Source organism: Magallana gigas, chromosome 9 (assembly GCF_963853765.1).
Source record: "Magallana gigas chromosome 9, xbMagGiga1.1, whole genome shotgun sequence".
Taxonomy (NCBI): Eukaryota; Metazoa; Mollusca; class Bivalvia; order Ostreida; family Ostreidae; genus Magallana; species Magallana gigas.
Window position 1 is genome coordinate 45,891,547 of NC_088861.1, and position 17,344 is coordinate 45,908,890.

General features: G+C 32.7%; 1 protein-coding gene across 1 annotated transcript; it reads right to left on the reverse strand.

Moving 5' to 3' along the window:
- Positions 1-172: 172 nt before the first annotated feature.
- On the reverse strand, positions 173-11,130 carry LOC136271676 (uncharacterized). The gene is made up of 13 exons (XM_066072069.1): positions 11,084-11,130; positions 10,503-10,569; positions 10,183-10,387; positions 9,447-9,608; positions 7,549-7,563; positions 6,726-6,997; positions 6,550-6,636; positions 6,028-6,426; positions 5,626-5,711; positions 5,012-5,090; positions 1,107-1,283; positions 786-1,021; positions 173-433 (listed from the first exon to the last, which is right to left on the reverse strand). Exons 6-13 carry the CDS (start codon positions 6,936-6,938, stop codon positions 211-213), a joined length of 1,500 nt encoding a protein of 499 aa, XP_065928141.1. The 5' UTR covers positions 6,939-6,997; positions 7,549-7,563; positions 9,447-9,608; positions 10,183-10,387; positions 10,503-10,569; positions 11,084-11,130; the 3' UTR covers positions 173-210.
- Between the last annotated feature and the right edge of the window lie 6,214 nt (positions 11,131-17,344).

Here is a 17,344-nt window from a genome sequence, read left to right on the forward strand (position 1 = left end):
AAACGCCTCGTTACACATGTCATTGGCTTCCACTTCATTTAACGCCTGTCTTCTCATTCGCTGAAAGAAATAATCAGATAACTTTAAATTGATTTAATAAATAAATCATAACCTAACATTAGTGTTAATATATCCTTAAAAATCACTAGGGTGGATAAATACTTATTACCACTTTCTCTGTTTTCACGTCAAAGTTTTCTTGGAGTCGTGTTAAAAACTCCAGGTCTCTCTTTTTTCTCGAGCTGCTGTGTAATACACAATAATACTCCCGACCTTTGATGCTTGTCTCGCAAAGAGTGTATTTTTCGTAGCTGCAGTGTGATTTTTATCATAGCAAGTGCAAAGTTTGTAAAGGTATGTAGACAGAGGCGTAAGCTGATCAAACACTGTTGGTGACATGGATAGAAGATCTTCCACACTTCCTACAGGAAGACTGTTGATAAAACAGTGAAACGGTAATAAAACTGAATTAATTAAGCTAAATTATTCTAAAAACAGCAATGGCACAGTACTCAGCAACTTAAATATGTTACAAATTTTGTTATACTATACTATATGCAATTTAAAAAAGAAAATGCCGGCTTAATATAGTAATACAATTTAGACTTATCGGACACAGTTAAATATATGAGCAATCTATTTCTTTTCACATTTGACGTGTCGTCAAAAATGATTAAGGTTCATGTTAAACATACAGTTACTTAGAGTTTTTCTGCCTCTGCAAAAATTTTTCGCATTGTTGTTTTTCTGACTTAACGTATATAATTCATCAAATAGAGACTAACTGCCATGACAGGGAGAAATCATCGGGTGGATTGTAGTAGCTATAGGAGTATATATTGTCCTGGGTTCCGTCCCTTCGGCGGAGGTCATTAGTCCTATCATTGTCCAGTACTCCACACAGTCCAGACGTTCTACCAAAATCAGAAACGGTGGGGTAAACTTCTACGTTTATGTACCAATTAGAGCTTCCATAGTTGTAAAGGTAAACTTTAACAAATGTTCCGGTTGGAAATATGATCTACAAGACGACACATCGTTAAATATGATGTTTTTTCTGTAAAAAATACAACTAAAATGTAAAGTCACATGAAATTCTATATTACCTTGTAGACTTTGTCTGTTTCTTTGATTACTTTGAGAGCATTATCGTTACAAATAGGAAAGTTTATGTACTGGCTCCCATTACACGCATCAATAGTGAACACATCCTGCCCCGATCGAGCCGCTACAGCGCAGACACATCGAGGTCGTCCCCAGCAACTCCCATGACGGACTTGTACCTAAAAATATTAAACGTAAGTGTTATCTGGCATACAATTTAATGAATATATTTTTACTCCCATATAAGATGTAAAAAATTTTAATTTAATCTGAATAATCATCGAATCGAATCATTTAAAAATAAGTCACGTTTATTTGTCTCTATTTTTCCAGGCACAACAGTTTGTAAATATTTACTGAGTAACTGAGTATACAAAGGTCAATCAAACAATACGAAGACTTTTGCCTAAGCTATGTTACATAACGTCTTATTAATATTAAATTTAGTAGACATAATTTGGCAATATTTTCAAGCAATTTGAAATGCAAAACTTTAATATCATATTTCTTTATTTTTAAGATCCTTTTAAAATCTAATCCTGCAAAAATGAGGTCACGGCGCACGGTCAAAATGTGTATTATGTCAACAATAAACCATATTATGTTAAAAGTCACATCTCTCAAAATTGGGATTAAAACCAAAAAATATTAAAACCTTGATTTAAAAACTGCCATGATATTTTATGTACCAAATAACGACGGGATAAATAGCTTTGTTGCACAGATACCAGTAACTAAAGACCGATAGTCCTCTTTAAAATTGACTAAAACATTGACGTTGTCGGACGTCACGGCGCAACGAAAAGTATAAACAATATGGATTTAACTCGGGGAAAAGCCGATACAAACTGTAAAAATGTTCAAAAGTGGAAAAAAAAGTAAAAAAATTATTTTCACGTTTTATTTATTTGTATTACATTTTTTTTTTGGGGGGGGGGGTGTTTGTATTTTGATTATCAAAAGTACTAAAGAGGGTTGAATGTCTGTAATTATAAACAACTTCATCTGACCTCAGGGCTTTTAAAGACATGCTGTAAAACAAATGAATACTTCGAGGAACAAACTTATGATTCTCGAACAAATGTTAACAAATTAGATGGCAAGTGATATAGTGCCGATTTCAATTGTATGGTGTAAAGCATAACAGACGAAGGGTGATATAAAGATTGGGTATTTCTATTAACTGTACATGCGTCATCTTGACATCATTTTTTCAACGTTACCATGCGCCGTGGTTTTGTAAAATCTGGTAACAAAAAAACTAATTTATAGTCATATCATGTGTTGAGTATTGCAGTCCTTAAAAAGATCCTTAACAATAGTTTATTTATGGGATATAAACGTACATCAACCTCTGAACCTTCTCGTGAGGCCAAAGAATTGTCCTGGGGCTAAAGTCTTAACAATTATAAAGAATCATCTGGCTGATTAGTTTCTGAGAAGATTTTTAAAGATTTACCCTATATATTCCTTTGTTAAGCTTTGACCCCCCCCCCCATTGTGGCCCCACCCTACCCCTGGGGATCATGATTTTCACAACTTTGAATCTACACTATCTGAGGATGCTTTCACACAAGTTTCAGCTTCCCTGACTGATTAGTTTCTGAGAAGAAGATTTTTATAGAGTTACTCTGTTTATTCCTATGTAAAACATCGACCTCCCGTTGTGGCCCAAACCTACCCCCAGGGTTATGATTTTCACAAATTTGAATCTATACTACCTGAGGATGCTTCCACACAAGTTTCAGCTTTCCTGGCTGATTAGTTTCTGTGAAGAAGATTTTTAAAGATTTACTCTATATAATCATATGTTAAACTTCGACCCCCCATTGTGGCCCTACCCTACCCCCATGGGTTATTATTTTCACGACTTTAAAACAACTTTGATCTACACTACCTGAGGATGCTTCCACACAAGTTTCAGCTTTGCCGGCTAATTAGTTTATGAGAAGAAGATTTTTAAAGATTTACTCTATATTCCTTCGTTAAACTTCGATCCCCCATTGTGGCCCTACCCTACCCCCAGGGGTCATGATTTTCACAAATTTAAATCTACATTACCTGATGATGCTTTCCACAAGTTTTAGCTTTCCTGGCTGATTAGTTTCTGAGAAGAAGATTTTTAAAGATTTACTCTATATATTCATTTGTTAAACTTCGACCCCCCCCCCCATTGTGGCCCCATCCTCAGGTGAGCTAAAAAGGCTAAGTTTACAATACAATAAGTTGTTAAAGTTGGTTTCTGGAAGAACAGACTTTGAAAATTTTCTTAATAAATATTGACAATTTTTTTACTTTTTTAATCTTTAGTTTTTAAGATCTGTGTACAAACATAGAATTGTGAGCAAATCTCTTTATCTTGCTTATATTTCGAAGCTTAACACTTAAATATGGTTAGTAAATAGAAATTGTAAACAATTAAACACAAGAAACATGCACTACAGGTATAACAAATAAAGAACACAATTTTTTTTTTTCGAAATGAATCATATATATACATGTATATACCTACATATTTCCGTCAGCGATATCAAACTCTATTTAAACTGAATAAACTCGAGAAAATGCCGAGCATCTCAACAAAACCTATTGCATTAATCTATCATTACGCAAAAGATAATGCCGAATTACCGATAGAATGAATTGTATTTCAGTAGGCACCTACCCCTACATCAGATTTTGCTTGATTTGCGCAGGTAAACAGTTAACTGTTTGATTTACTTAAGTCTCTGTTTGATTTAATACGTAAAAATCACGAAATACAGACGATAGTTTCCAGGTTACAAAGCATAAAGAATGAAAACGAAACGAAAATCAGAACAAGCGAACACCAACGTCATGTGTGAAAACTGTCAACGCATTGAAATATTTAGCCTCAATTTACTTCACAAAATCGGCACCAATATATTTTGCATGTTTCAAAATTTCCCATCATACGCGAACTGTTGCACAACAAGCAAATTCATCATAGTCAGATCGATCCTTTTTTATAATGTCATGGCTGCTTTAAACAAAGAACCTCGTTTTAGAAGTATGGAATACGAGTCTAGGTAAAATGGGTTTGCAAACCCGGGCCGTGGCAAAATAAAAGCCGGGGCAGATTAATTCCAAATATGCATTATTTTGCAGCAATATTTACAGCGAATACAAATATACTAGTCCATCAAATATCCTGAAATTTTAATGAGATTGGCATATTAATAACTGCCAATCTTTTGTAAAGTCTTGCCTACCCATTTTACCGGATGCCGAGTCCGAAGCTATTAAACTGATTGAAACACGCCTTTCCTTTATTATTATTTTCGTAATAAGTCAGATTTAAAACAGAATTACCCCTTAAATTTTGCAATTTATATTTTCCTTCCCATAAGGATAATATATGCTAAACTGCGTTGAATTTGCCTCGGTAGTTCTTGAGAAGAAGATTTTAAAAAAGAAACACCGCCCTTTTTCTACAATTTCAAGGTTTTCTCCGCTTTGAAAACAGATCGGACTTTTATTTCTGCAATTTATATTTGCCCTCCCATAAAGATGCTTTGTACTAAATTTGGTTGAAATTGGATAAGCGGTTTTAGAGAAGAAGTTCAAAATGTAAAAAGTTTACAGACGGACAGACGGACGGACAGACGAACGGACGACGGACAAAATGTGATCAGAATAGCTCACTTGAGCTTTCAGCTCAGGTGAGCTTAAAATTGAACCTAGCTTTTATCAAATATTGTGACTTTAAAAATGATTACATATGAAAGAAGAAAAAATGGAAACAAACCTGTTTCTTGAAACAGAAACCTTATTGTCTTTTTATATCTAATTTTGCCAACTTCTTGACATAGTTCATTATAAATAAGCCTCTAAAAGTCTTTTAAATATCTGCTTATATCTATCTAAATTGCTTGTAACATATAACCTCTTGGAAATGCTCCTTGTTCCTATAAAATATGTACGTCTTTCCTGTGATACAACCTGTGTCTTGGCATTCATATTTACTAAAAAATAATGTAACATAAAACAGTTAATTAACATTAAAATAATGCTTCTAAAAAGATAAGTAAGATAATGAATAACACAATTTGACTAAATTTGCATCCTATTTTATTTTAGGATTGAATTATGTCATGTTTATGATAAACGTTATGATATTTAAAAACTGTTAAACTTTCAAAAGTAATGATATGTTATTAAGAAGTACTCCGTGCTAGCAAATGGTACATAAATTAAGTCACTGGAAAAAATATTGTACATCGTGTGAAGCCGGAATTAACTAAACTTTCCCGAGGAGGTGAAAAATTAAAAGGTGTGAAACTTTGATTCAGACAATTTATCCAAAAGGATAAAAACAATGATTTACCCTTTAAAATCGTATTTTACACATAAAACAAATTTGTATTATAGGATAGTGTGATAATTTCACAGAATACATTATTTAACACTGTTTTAAAGAAAAGAAACACAATCAAGTTATTGTTATGAATGCAAAGATATCAGTCTCAGTGTTTATTGTTTATGTTGAGCATTGCTTACTATCCGTCAAATGTTCTTTGATGCGGATCCGCGTATGAACTACAGCGTTCGCCTTTCCACTCCGCTTTATTGTCCAATATATTTATCTAGAAAGAATATGAAAAATGTGTATTGAAAATGTAATCATATTTTGACGGCTTTAGTGAACAAAAATGTCAAACTAACATTTGAACAATTACTCATATTCTATGGTTAATAACTATGAAATTGAATAAAAATATTAAATTAAATGTTGAGTATGTTATTTCATTGACCTTCACACTACTCTTTTCTTCTCGTTTATCAATTGTATCCTCCTATATAAGTATTTTCATTTTAATTTCATATGTGCATTAAGAATTGTTAACACATCAATTTAATTAAACTTTTCGGCTGAAAAAATATAACATCGTCTGTCCTTACTTGAACGTCGTGGAGGGTCACATTTCCATATATTTGAGTTCCTCCTCCGTTTGTATTGCTTGTTTTCAACCGTAAAGCAAGTTTAGGCCCAGCAAGATCATACTTATGTTGATCATAATTGTGTATTAGCATACTCGTAACATTGTACCAGTTGGACGGGTCCTCATAAAGTTGCCTTTCATTGTACGTGAAACTTTGAATGGTTACTCTGCATTGACGGAAACTGCCCTGAGATTGACAATGCATCCCCGTCCTTCCCGGGAATGACAATTCAACATCTAATTGACTTGTAACTTGCGAAGAAGAAGTTTCTATTGTTTCGAGAACGATTGGGATAGTTGGACGTATCATCAAAGTTGCATTGCTATTTCTCTCAATGGAAAGGGTATGGTTTAAGACCTGCAATTTGTAAAAAAAAAATGTTTTTATTTGATGTTCAATTTTTTCGACATTTCGAGTAGAATGAAATCATATGAATACATGTACATTTTTGGAATTTATTTGTCAATTTTACAGACATACCTCAATCCATGCAAAGAATAAATCACTCGATGTTGAAAAACATGGAAACATGTTATTGAATTTCTTTATGCCTACAACACAGTGAATCTGGAAAGATATGACAAAGTTTCATTTTATTGTTCATTAAATTTCAACAAATTCACTCGGTCAATATTTAAAAATAAAAAAGGACATACCCAAGAATTGATCTTTTTTCCCGCCTTGTTTAGATCTCCTGCAGAGAGTATAGCGTCATTTAATGACGACTTGTCGACGGTCTGTCCTTGGATTACAATTTTGCTATCGACGTACCAGTCAATGTGGTAAAGGTGGGTGTCATCATCAGAAGGGGTGAAGAAACAAACCAGGTTGACAGAGGGGTCGTACTGTTTTATATATCCTAAATCCATTGTTGTCCACGTTATGTTATGGAAAGCTACACGAGCCTCGGCTATTGACTCATTTACACCTATAAAACAGTTACTTGATAAAAAAGCTTTAAGAAATAAACAGCAACGTACAAAATGTTCGCCGGAATATAAACTTCGTGGGTGTTGATAAAAACCTCTGATGCCCAAAGGGCTACTCAGAAGATTTGATGTCGTACTTTCTAAGATCTTTTTAACATTGCCCTATATTATTTACATTTACGTTTGAGAAAATCAAATTGCGCGGAATTGTAAACACATAAACGTGGTTTTTTTTTTCAGTATTTTAAATGATGCAACCGTAGCCAAACAAGCGTGCAGTGATCTTCATAACGTCAAAAAATATTACTTTTATACCTATTGAAAAGTTTACGCAGAAATAAACCTTTGCTCTTGCGTATGTTCATTTACGGAAACATATTTGCAAATGTAAATATTTACTAGCATCTTTAAAATAAAAGTTTAGTGTCGATTGAATTATAGGACTTTAACAATTCCCAATTTATATGCAGTACAATCAATAAGGGTAAAACCGAAAAACTAATTGAATTATAATCATTCCAATAACATAAAAAGTATAAAGACTACTTACACTGATTACTTGGTTCTACAAATTAAATGATATCATAAATTAAAATTTATTTTATATATTGCAATAAGTTATGTCAGAATTTTGGACATCACAAAAATCCTTTAAAGAACCAACATTTAGCTAGTTTTATATTATTCCTAGGTATTTGCAAAAAAATGTTTACTTTCTTTTTTGAAATTAGAAATTGGAATGGATAATGCACAATCAGAATCAGGATTATCAATTCCAAAAGAAGCCCATGAGCACAACCGCTCACCTGAGCAACAAAAGCCATTATAAAATCAGCTTTATGAAGTGTGGAGTCTTATTTGAAAATGTACTAGATTAGATCCTGTATAAAATAATTTTCACATTTTCCTCTCATAATCTCATGTTAAACATTAGACCTTTTAGTAACAGGGTGGTTTCATAGTCAAACCACAAACTGAGTATGACAGTTCTCACGAAGATCTTTAAAAATTAATCATCCTTTTAATCTACATACATCAAACTTTGAACCCTTGTGGGACCTTTAAATTGTCGTCCAGGGACAGTCTATTGAGAGTCAATTTAAAATCAACAATATGTCAAAAACATTGCATATAACTACCATATATAATTACATTTGAGTTCTTGAGAAAAGAACCAAGATTCCAAGATTCTCTTCTTACGTAAAATTAAACTCTACACCGCCAAATGTGGCCCACCTTACTCCTGAAGATCATAATTCGACAAACTTATATCTACACTATCTGAGAATACTTTCACTGAAATTACAGCTTTTCAGGGCAAATGGTTTTTAGGCGAAAAATTTTAAAAATTGTCCTCGATTTATTCTTATTTAAAATAAAATCGACCACCATTGTAGCCCCACCCTACCCCTCCCCAGGGATCATGATTTGAAAAATCTATCCTACCTGAGAATCTTTCTACACAGCTTGCATATTTTCTTGGCGAATGATTCTGTTTTTAAAAAAGTATTTAAAAGCCTTATCTCAATATATTCCTAGGTGGAAATTCAACCCCACGTTGTGGCCTCACCTTACCACCAATTGACCATAATTTGAACAAACTTGAATCTACACTACCTTACGATACTTCCACACAAGTAACAATTTTCTGGTCAATTGGATTATAAGAAAAGGAGTTTTAATTTTTTTCTACATTCATTTCTATGTAATTATTTGACTCCACTTTACACCAGAAGATATAGATTGGGAAAACTTGAATCTACACTACTTAAGGATTCTTCCACACAAGTAACAGCTCTTGTTTAATGGTTTTTGAGTAAAGGTTTCCTCTATATATTACAATGAAAAAATTCAACCCTATTGTGCCAACATCCTATCCCCGGGGATGATGATTTAAAAAAGATTTTTAAGGATTTTCCTTTATTCAGATCTTCGTATAAATTTGACCTCGCATTGTCGCCTCACACGGCACTCAGGGATAATGATCTGAACAAATTTTTATCTTTACAACCTGCTTCCGCACAAGGCTCAGTATTTTTTTTTTATAAGATGATTTTATAAAAAAAAATTCTATTTATTTCCATTAAAACTTCACTACCTGAGGATGATTTTAAACGTTATAGATTTTTTGGCCGAATGTTTTTTGAGAAGATTTTTGAAAAATACCGGCCATTTTTAATTACTTGGCCTTAAAAGAGGACTTGGTCCTTCATTTTGACAAACTTAAATCCCTTTCATCCAATATGCTTTGACCTTAGTTTGGTTGAAATTGGATCTGTAATTCTGGAGAAGAAGTCGAACATGTAAAACGTTTACAGTCGGACAGCCGGCGGAACAGACTGACGGACGAATGGACGGACGACAGAGAGACAATCTTGCTTGAGCTATCAGCTCAGGTGAGCTTAAGAAAAACCCATTAAGATCATGATTTTTCATGTAACACATTACCAAAGCAGTATGCGGAATTACACACATCGGATGGTTTGAGCCTGTAGACGAGGAGAGATGAGCAGTTCTTAACATCAATATCATATTGTCTTGTACAATTATTATAAAACCCGACTTCACATGCTGTCAATGTATGTGTGCCACCATCGGATGGAATTGAACCTGAATAATGACGGAAGAAAGATCAAGATAGAAATGAAGGGGAAAAGCCATATGTATTTACATACAAAAGCTAAAAAAAAAATCCTAAAAAATAACACTTTCTGGTTATAAAAGAACGGATAATAATAATTGGAACAACATTTAAAAGATTATATATATATATATATATATATATATATATATATATATATATATATATATATATATATATATATATATATATATATATTTATTTATTTATTTAAGAAATGAACTCAATGTCTACCCAAGTTATACTCGTATAACCTGGGTTGGGGCAATTTACGCTTTATAATCCGCTATATATATAAAGCACAGGGAAATTCAATTTTGTTGGAGCTCCACTTCTGCCCCGATCGAGGCTTGAACTCACGACCTCTGGAACCCATTCTCCAGTGAGCGGCCACCGCGCTACCCACTCGGTCATCTAGGCAAGACAAAAATCTTGCTTTCGATGGCAAACGGAACATAGCGCGCTGGCAGCGCACTACACAGTCGTTTGAGATACATATATATAATTTATGTACATATTGTATAACGAAACTCAAATGCATACCGTTGAGTTGGAGCCAAATTGTTCCAAAGTGTTCCGCATTTAGCTAAGCTGGGTGCTGACGTGGACATCATATAATAGTCGGCTTTGTACCACGCTTCTGATATATATCTGTCACACAGTGGTGTGGAATCGACTGCATAAAAGGGGGATCGCTTGGCCAAATTATCGAGATCTAGAGCATTGCCATCTAAACACGGGTCTTGTGCTACAAAAGTCGATCATTAGCATGCGTCGTTTAGGATATATTTTCCTTGTACAAAGCAACAGCTACTCGTTATGTTTTACCATTTCGAAAAAATTTGATGATGAAACAGGTTTACCTGATGTTGATGCTGCTAATATGAAAATTCCAAGAAATGAGCTCAGCTTTTTACTCTCAGATATCATCTAAAATTGTTGAAATCGAAAAATTACAAGCAAGCACTTTTATATGTATGTGACGAAACTTTCGAAATAATTATCCAGATAAAAAATGATTTTCGGAAACCATAACATAGAGTGCTCGAACCGCCATATGATGATCATAAACTCTGTTTTTGTGTCTAATGACCTGTTTAAAACTAATGATCAATACTTTTAATTATCCAAGAGCCTTCAAAACAAACAAACGTTTCAGGTGCTTTCGTTAGTGTACTGAATATTTTAATTTTATTTGAATAACTTTTTTTTTATGAAATACAAATTTTATTAATGAATTTCTCTAAGGTTTTAGAAAACATTCTTGATAAAAAACACCACTTTACAAAGCAATTTGTTTTAAACAACAGACAACAGTACTTCTTATTCTAAAACAAAATAATAAAAATGACATATATATTTATATAACAGATAAAATCTTATTTTTCCTACAAATGCTGATGCAATTTTAATCAAATTTACATTTAATTAAGAGCTCACTTACATTGCAATTCTGATGTGCAGTTGGTTTGGCTCTTCAACTGGTACTGGGCTTTATGATAGATTTGATTACGACCCGACCGAAATTATCACCTTATAATATTCAAAGAATGATTCCTTATTACTTATATTTATATAATTTTAAGTCATTGTACGATTAAATATTTAAATATGAATAAGCAAACCCCGCTAGCGCCCCAATTTGACGTTATGGGTTATATAGTACAAAATCGATAAATAGTGTAATCACAGGAAAAGATACTGGAAAATGTAAATATACACAAATGAGAGCAACTTGAACATTCATTTTATCAAAATGCAGGTATTGACCCTCACAAGTTATGTAGGACACAAGTTCGTGCAGCGAATCAATGATGCAGAAAATAACCAAGATGGCAAGCTATTCACCAAAAATTTTGCACCGCCATGAAGCTTGCAAACATAACATCGCACCAAGAGGCAAGCTATTATAACTGCTTTCTTATCTTCATCATCACTTTGTAATGATTAGATTTTTGAAATGCGGTCTTACTGGTTGGCAAATGTTTTCACGGATTATGAAACACAAAGTCAGGTAAAAGAGAAGAAACCACTTAGACCAATACACCGGGTAAATCTTTGGTCGATAAAATTGGTCATTTCGTAAGTTATACGGTCGATACAAAGACCTTATCATCAAATACAATCTTCAGATAGCTGGAATGCTGGCTGACATTTTTCATACTTATTGTTAAGCCATTATAAATCCTCGAATTGTCTACGGATTTTCTTGTTCCGTTTTCACTATTAGATTACGACAAAGGCAGCAATGCGGAAGTGACCGGTAAGCGGGGGATGCTAACTCTTCCATAGCATCTGATCCTACCTCCATTTTTTTGTGGAGGTCCGTGTTTGGTCTGCTCTTGTTTTGTATTTTTTCCTTTGGACTTTTGATTTTAAAAACAGTTCGTTCGTACCATATTTTATCATTAATCATACAATTAATATTGACAATCTAAACGTTAACACAAAATACTTCAGCTATAGAATTAGCAAATAATGAATTTAAAGCGGGTTTTAAGGGGGATGTGCGGCCATATTGTACATTTGAGAATAAAAATTTAAACATTTCTTGAACTGGCTTGTTTCTGCCCGAAACTGGCCAAAATGTTACCAAAAGATATAAAAGCAATAAATATGAAGTCCTACGTGTCATTTTGTTTGAATAGCATGCATACCAGAACAGGACAATGCCTTTTAGTATTCAGGACAGCTGTCGAACTGGGCAGCTTCAGACTTATTCTGAAGATTTAAAAATATGAAAAATATGAAGGGGTTCGTTGGTGTCCTCTCTACAACCATTTGTTAAGAAAAAGGCTGAATTTTGCTCATTTAAGTTGAGGTGAATTCTACGTGACAATTCGCTGTGTTACCCGTTGCCAAGTATGTTGCTAACGCTTAGGGTAATAGAACGGATTATAACCTGCGTCTAAACCAATCAGATGTACATTTAGAATCATCATTTTTCTGAAGGAAGACACTTGAAAGTATTATAAATAAATCTGTATGTTTTTGTAACACTTCATGTATAAATCGACATTTTCATTTAGAGATTTAATGATAAAAGAGTAACATAATTTAATTTTGTATTTATTCATTTATTCAAAAATCATTTGTAAGTATTGCGCAAATGAATTCTGATTCATTAGTTCATGGCTCGATGTTATGTTTTTCAAATAATCAAATAATAAAAATAACTTATTTGTCTGAATGGAAAAACCAATTAACATTTTAATAGTCATTTTGTAAACAAATAACTGTAAGATTGTATGTACTTTATTCATTCTCTTTAAAATACTTTTATGTTTACAAATTCAAAACTAAAAAGAACATTTTAAAACAATCTTACCGTTTTATGTTGTGCGTAGACAGGTATACAGTGACCTCTATTCAAAATAGAATTACACTTTACTATATACTTATATTAGCCAATCAGAATTGTAACATATACTAGTTGTTCAAAGTAAGCAGAGGTAACTAGGAAGTAAAAATAATGCGCATGATATTTGTCAGGACATTAATTGTCCATTCTACTAGCCTTTCACCGTCTTTCATTCAATATTTACTTACTTTTTACGTTCATTTAAACCAGAGTTTGACTAGAAATTGATTAACCCGCGACGAACCATCATTTTGTTTTGGACAATTGGATAAAATGTCTTTAGCTTTCTGATTCAAAATATTCAAACCGTTTTAAAAGATTGTTAATATGCTTTGTCTTAAAGAAAAAGATTTTTTTTTACTATATTGGACCTATCCGAGAGCCTGAACCCCTGACCCAGGGGTCATGAATTTCACAATTTTGATAGAGGGCTTCATGGACATTATAATCATGCATTTAGTTTTAACAAATATATATGTAAGTAGAGAAAAAAAAATTCTAATAAGATTCAATATATTTTTACTATACCGCAATATTAGCCCCACCCTAGAGCCTGGACCCCTTAAACAGGGGTCATGAATTTCACAATTTTGGTAAAGGGCTTAATGGACATCAAAGCCATGCAACCAGTTTTTTTCCTCACATGTGTGGGAGTAAAGAAGAAGATTTTTGAAAATTTGGCTTTTTTCATATTTGGCCTCACCTGTGGTGCCCGGGGGGTGGTAGAGCCATGAATTTCACAATTTAGATTCCTCTTACCATAGACATGCCTCACACCAAAAAAGGTAACAATTAGCGCTGTTGTTTTTAAGAAGAAGATATAAATGAAAAAGTGTTAACGCACGTCGCACGAGGCACTACGACGGACGAAAACGGATAGCAATAGGTCATCTGAGTTTACTCAAGTAAGATACACAATCATTAACAATTGTATTTTATAAATGTTAAAAAAAAAATGCTGAATAAAAATTCGTAGACCAAATTCCATCTGTTAATCACCAGACGTTTAACTTGACGATGTACTTATTTTTAAAATCAGATGTAAAAAAAAAAAAAATGATTCATTTCCCATGCATTAAAGGTAAAATAACTAAATAGGTCCAAATAAAAAATTAATTAGACAGTAGAAATAAGGCCGTTTTTTCTGCTATATTTAAGGTTAAACTGACTTTCTACTTTGATATTTTCTTAAAGCCGAAATACATATCCACAATTCCAATCAAAAGGCCACTTTCATTCAAAATGCCCCAGAATACAATAACCGAGATAATAAAAGCCATTAGAAATTGAATTCTAGTATTACAACATTTATGACTATCTTACATGTACAAAAAAATGTGCAGTCTAAAGTGACACAATCCATGTAAAGGTAAAAACATTTTAATGCCATTATAACTTGAGTGGGTTTGTGTGCGATTTGCAATTCTAATTTATTTATTTTTAAAATAAAAATGAAAATCGGTTCGTGTAAGATCTGATTTCATGAATTGTTAAACATTCATTACCCACTTAGAAACTACATTTTATAAGTTAAAGCAAAGTTTTCCAAGTTCAAATATAGCAGAAGCTAGATTCAAAAGAACCCAGAAATGCAAATAAATCACGCCTGTAGTGTTCGGATTTATGTTAACTCAATAATGTCTACTTCTTGGAAAGACGGAAAGTTCAGCTCTTTTCCGTTGATAAGATGTATGAAATACAAATAAAAACTGTTGAAGGAATTAGACATAGAAAACTTGTTGTCTGGAAAACTGTGCACAGAAAAGGATTCCCTCCTAAATCTTGCTTTTCTACATTTATCATTTGAAATATTTACTATAAGCATAATTATCGTTCTTCATCTAACAGGATCAATGTGCTGGATCGTTGGCATGCATAATGAACACAGTTTACCAGAAAGTAATTTTTTTCTTTTATTACCACAATCGTTATTAAAACAAGCTTAACTTCTATTCAAAACGTAGGCGTAACAAATGAACAAAAATTAACTATCGAACATCAAAGGCATGATAAATTTGTTAAGTAACGACTATTAAACTCATAATGAAGTCTTTTTAAATAATAGTACAAACCATTGGTTATTTCAGACTTTTAACCATCGTATATTACTACATGTATTTGCATTAGAATTTTTTTCCACATGGATTTAACCTTTTAAACTTGCCCGATAATCAGTTGACAAATATTCGGCATGAATATCTCGCTGTATTGAATCTTTTTGGAAAATAGCATGAGTATTGTTCACATAAAAAGGATTTCAATACACAAAGACTACCAAACATATGTAGTCAGCTTTTTAAATGTCATATATTTAGCAAATACTGCAAAACTAATACTGGCTACGCTAATAAAACCATAAGAAAAACGTGTTCAAATATTAAGTATCCACATGGTCCATACTTTTAGATAAAAAGTTGCTTAACAGACATGCTTTGCGTTAAAAAAAATTATTCTACACAAGTATCAACACATGGAAATTTGAATGATGTGAATAATTGTTTTCAATGTTTATTTTAATTTCCATAGCAACGAAATTGTTAAAATTCTGATAAAAAAAAGTATTCCCAAAAATTCCCATTTCTATTGAGGTTACTGAATATGGAAACTTAAGGGAAACCACCATTTCTAACATACACCTTCTGACACTAATCAATAGTGTTCCATTTAAGTTACACATTTCTCTTTTCCTTTTAGAGGTGTTTTAGTATTCAGTCCATATTAGTAAGAATCATTATTTAAAACTACACATATCAAATTTAATTTATCTTGATAAAATCATCGCAATTCTTAGAATAACATTTTCATGTATGTCCCTCTTGTTTTAATTTTCATACAAAGAAGTAATGATATAAATATTTTACCTAATTTTATAAAACCGTTATTTCAAAACATTTATCATCATAAAATTGAAAAGTAAGGAAATTTGTTTCATTTTTTTCTTCATTTCTCTGTTACTCAACAATCATTTTGACGTAAATATCCTACATCATTTCACCCTTGTTTTAATTCCTTTCATTAAAAGCAGTCTAAAAACATTAAAACCTGTCTAAGTGCCGCATGTGTAGTAAAGATAAAATGTAAAATCGCTGGGACCTGGGGGCAGATTCAAATTCCTCGACTAATGTTACTATTTTACATAACTGATGCATAAATACATTCAAATAATAAACAAGTTTCTTGTTGAACTAGTTAAATATTTTACATTTATTCGTATAGGGGATAAACTATGGAAACAATGAGTTCTGTCTTTAGTTATTTGTCTTTAAACTTTGCTACACGTCTGATGAATATTAATAGTATCCGCTATTTAAAACGCCACTGCGTATGAGTGCGGGAAAAAAACGATGGAGGAACAGTTTGTTTACAAATTAGAATCACGTTTTTCACGTCTTAAATTAGATAATTCTTATATCAGATGATACTCCAAGCATTATTATTCCGATATTCATTAATGTAGAAAGATATAAATTATTAATCATATGTATTAAAGATGAAACACGATTTTGGCATCAACGACACGGTTAACTGAGTAAATACCCCTTCTCCCTGAGGGATGTATGTACCAAGAGTGTTTATTTTTTCTTAAATCCCTCTCAACGAAAATCCACTTGTGTTTTATAACTTATTAAGTAAAGACATGGTACACATAGAGCATGTACGCACCTGAATACCAAAACCCGACCTAGCTACAACTTCATGATAATGACTATTTTAGCATCAACGACACGGTAAAATGAGTGAATACCCCCTATCCCTGAAGGATGCATTTACAGAGAGTGTTTATTTATTCTTTAATATTTACATTTCACATATATTTTGCATTTAAAGCTACTGCAGATGTACCACCGTAACACAGACAGGGTACTAAAAGGTTAAATCACGAGTTTTAATTGTGACGTCACAAACGTTGAACGCTGATAAATACAACGTCACAAGCGAAAATCAAAGATCAAGCTTGTGGTTGTTACAGTGGCTCTTCCATTTATTTAAACTTACCCATAGGATAGTACAGTATAGTATGAGGTATAATTCGCATTTGCGTACAAGGCAAGAAGTTAAAAAAAATGTTAATATAAACATTATTCAATTTGTATGCACACACCGTTGCAGTTATGAGACTATATCTTTCAAAAAATAAGGAGTCAATACTTAAATATTAAGTAAAGGCATGGAGCACATGCAGCACGAACCTGACTAGCAAAACCCTACAACTACATGATGGAAACTTGAGTTTATTTCGGCTTTAAATCCTATTCCATCAATCTAAATGGTCTCCAATGACAATCATCCCTTTGTTCTTATCCTTGTCAATCTGTCTCTTTTTTCTTTCATTGCCAAATCTGT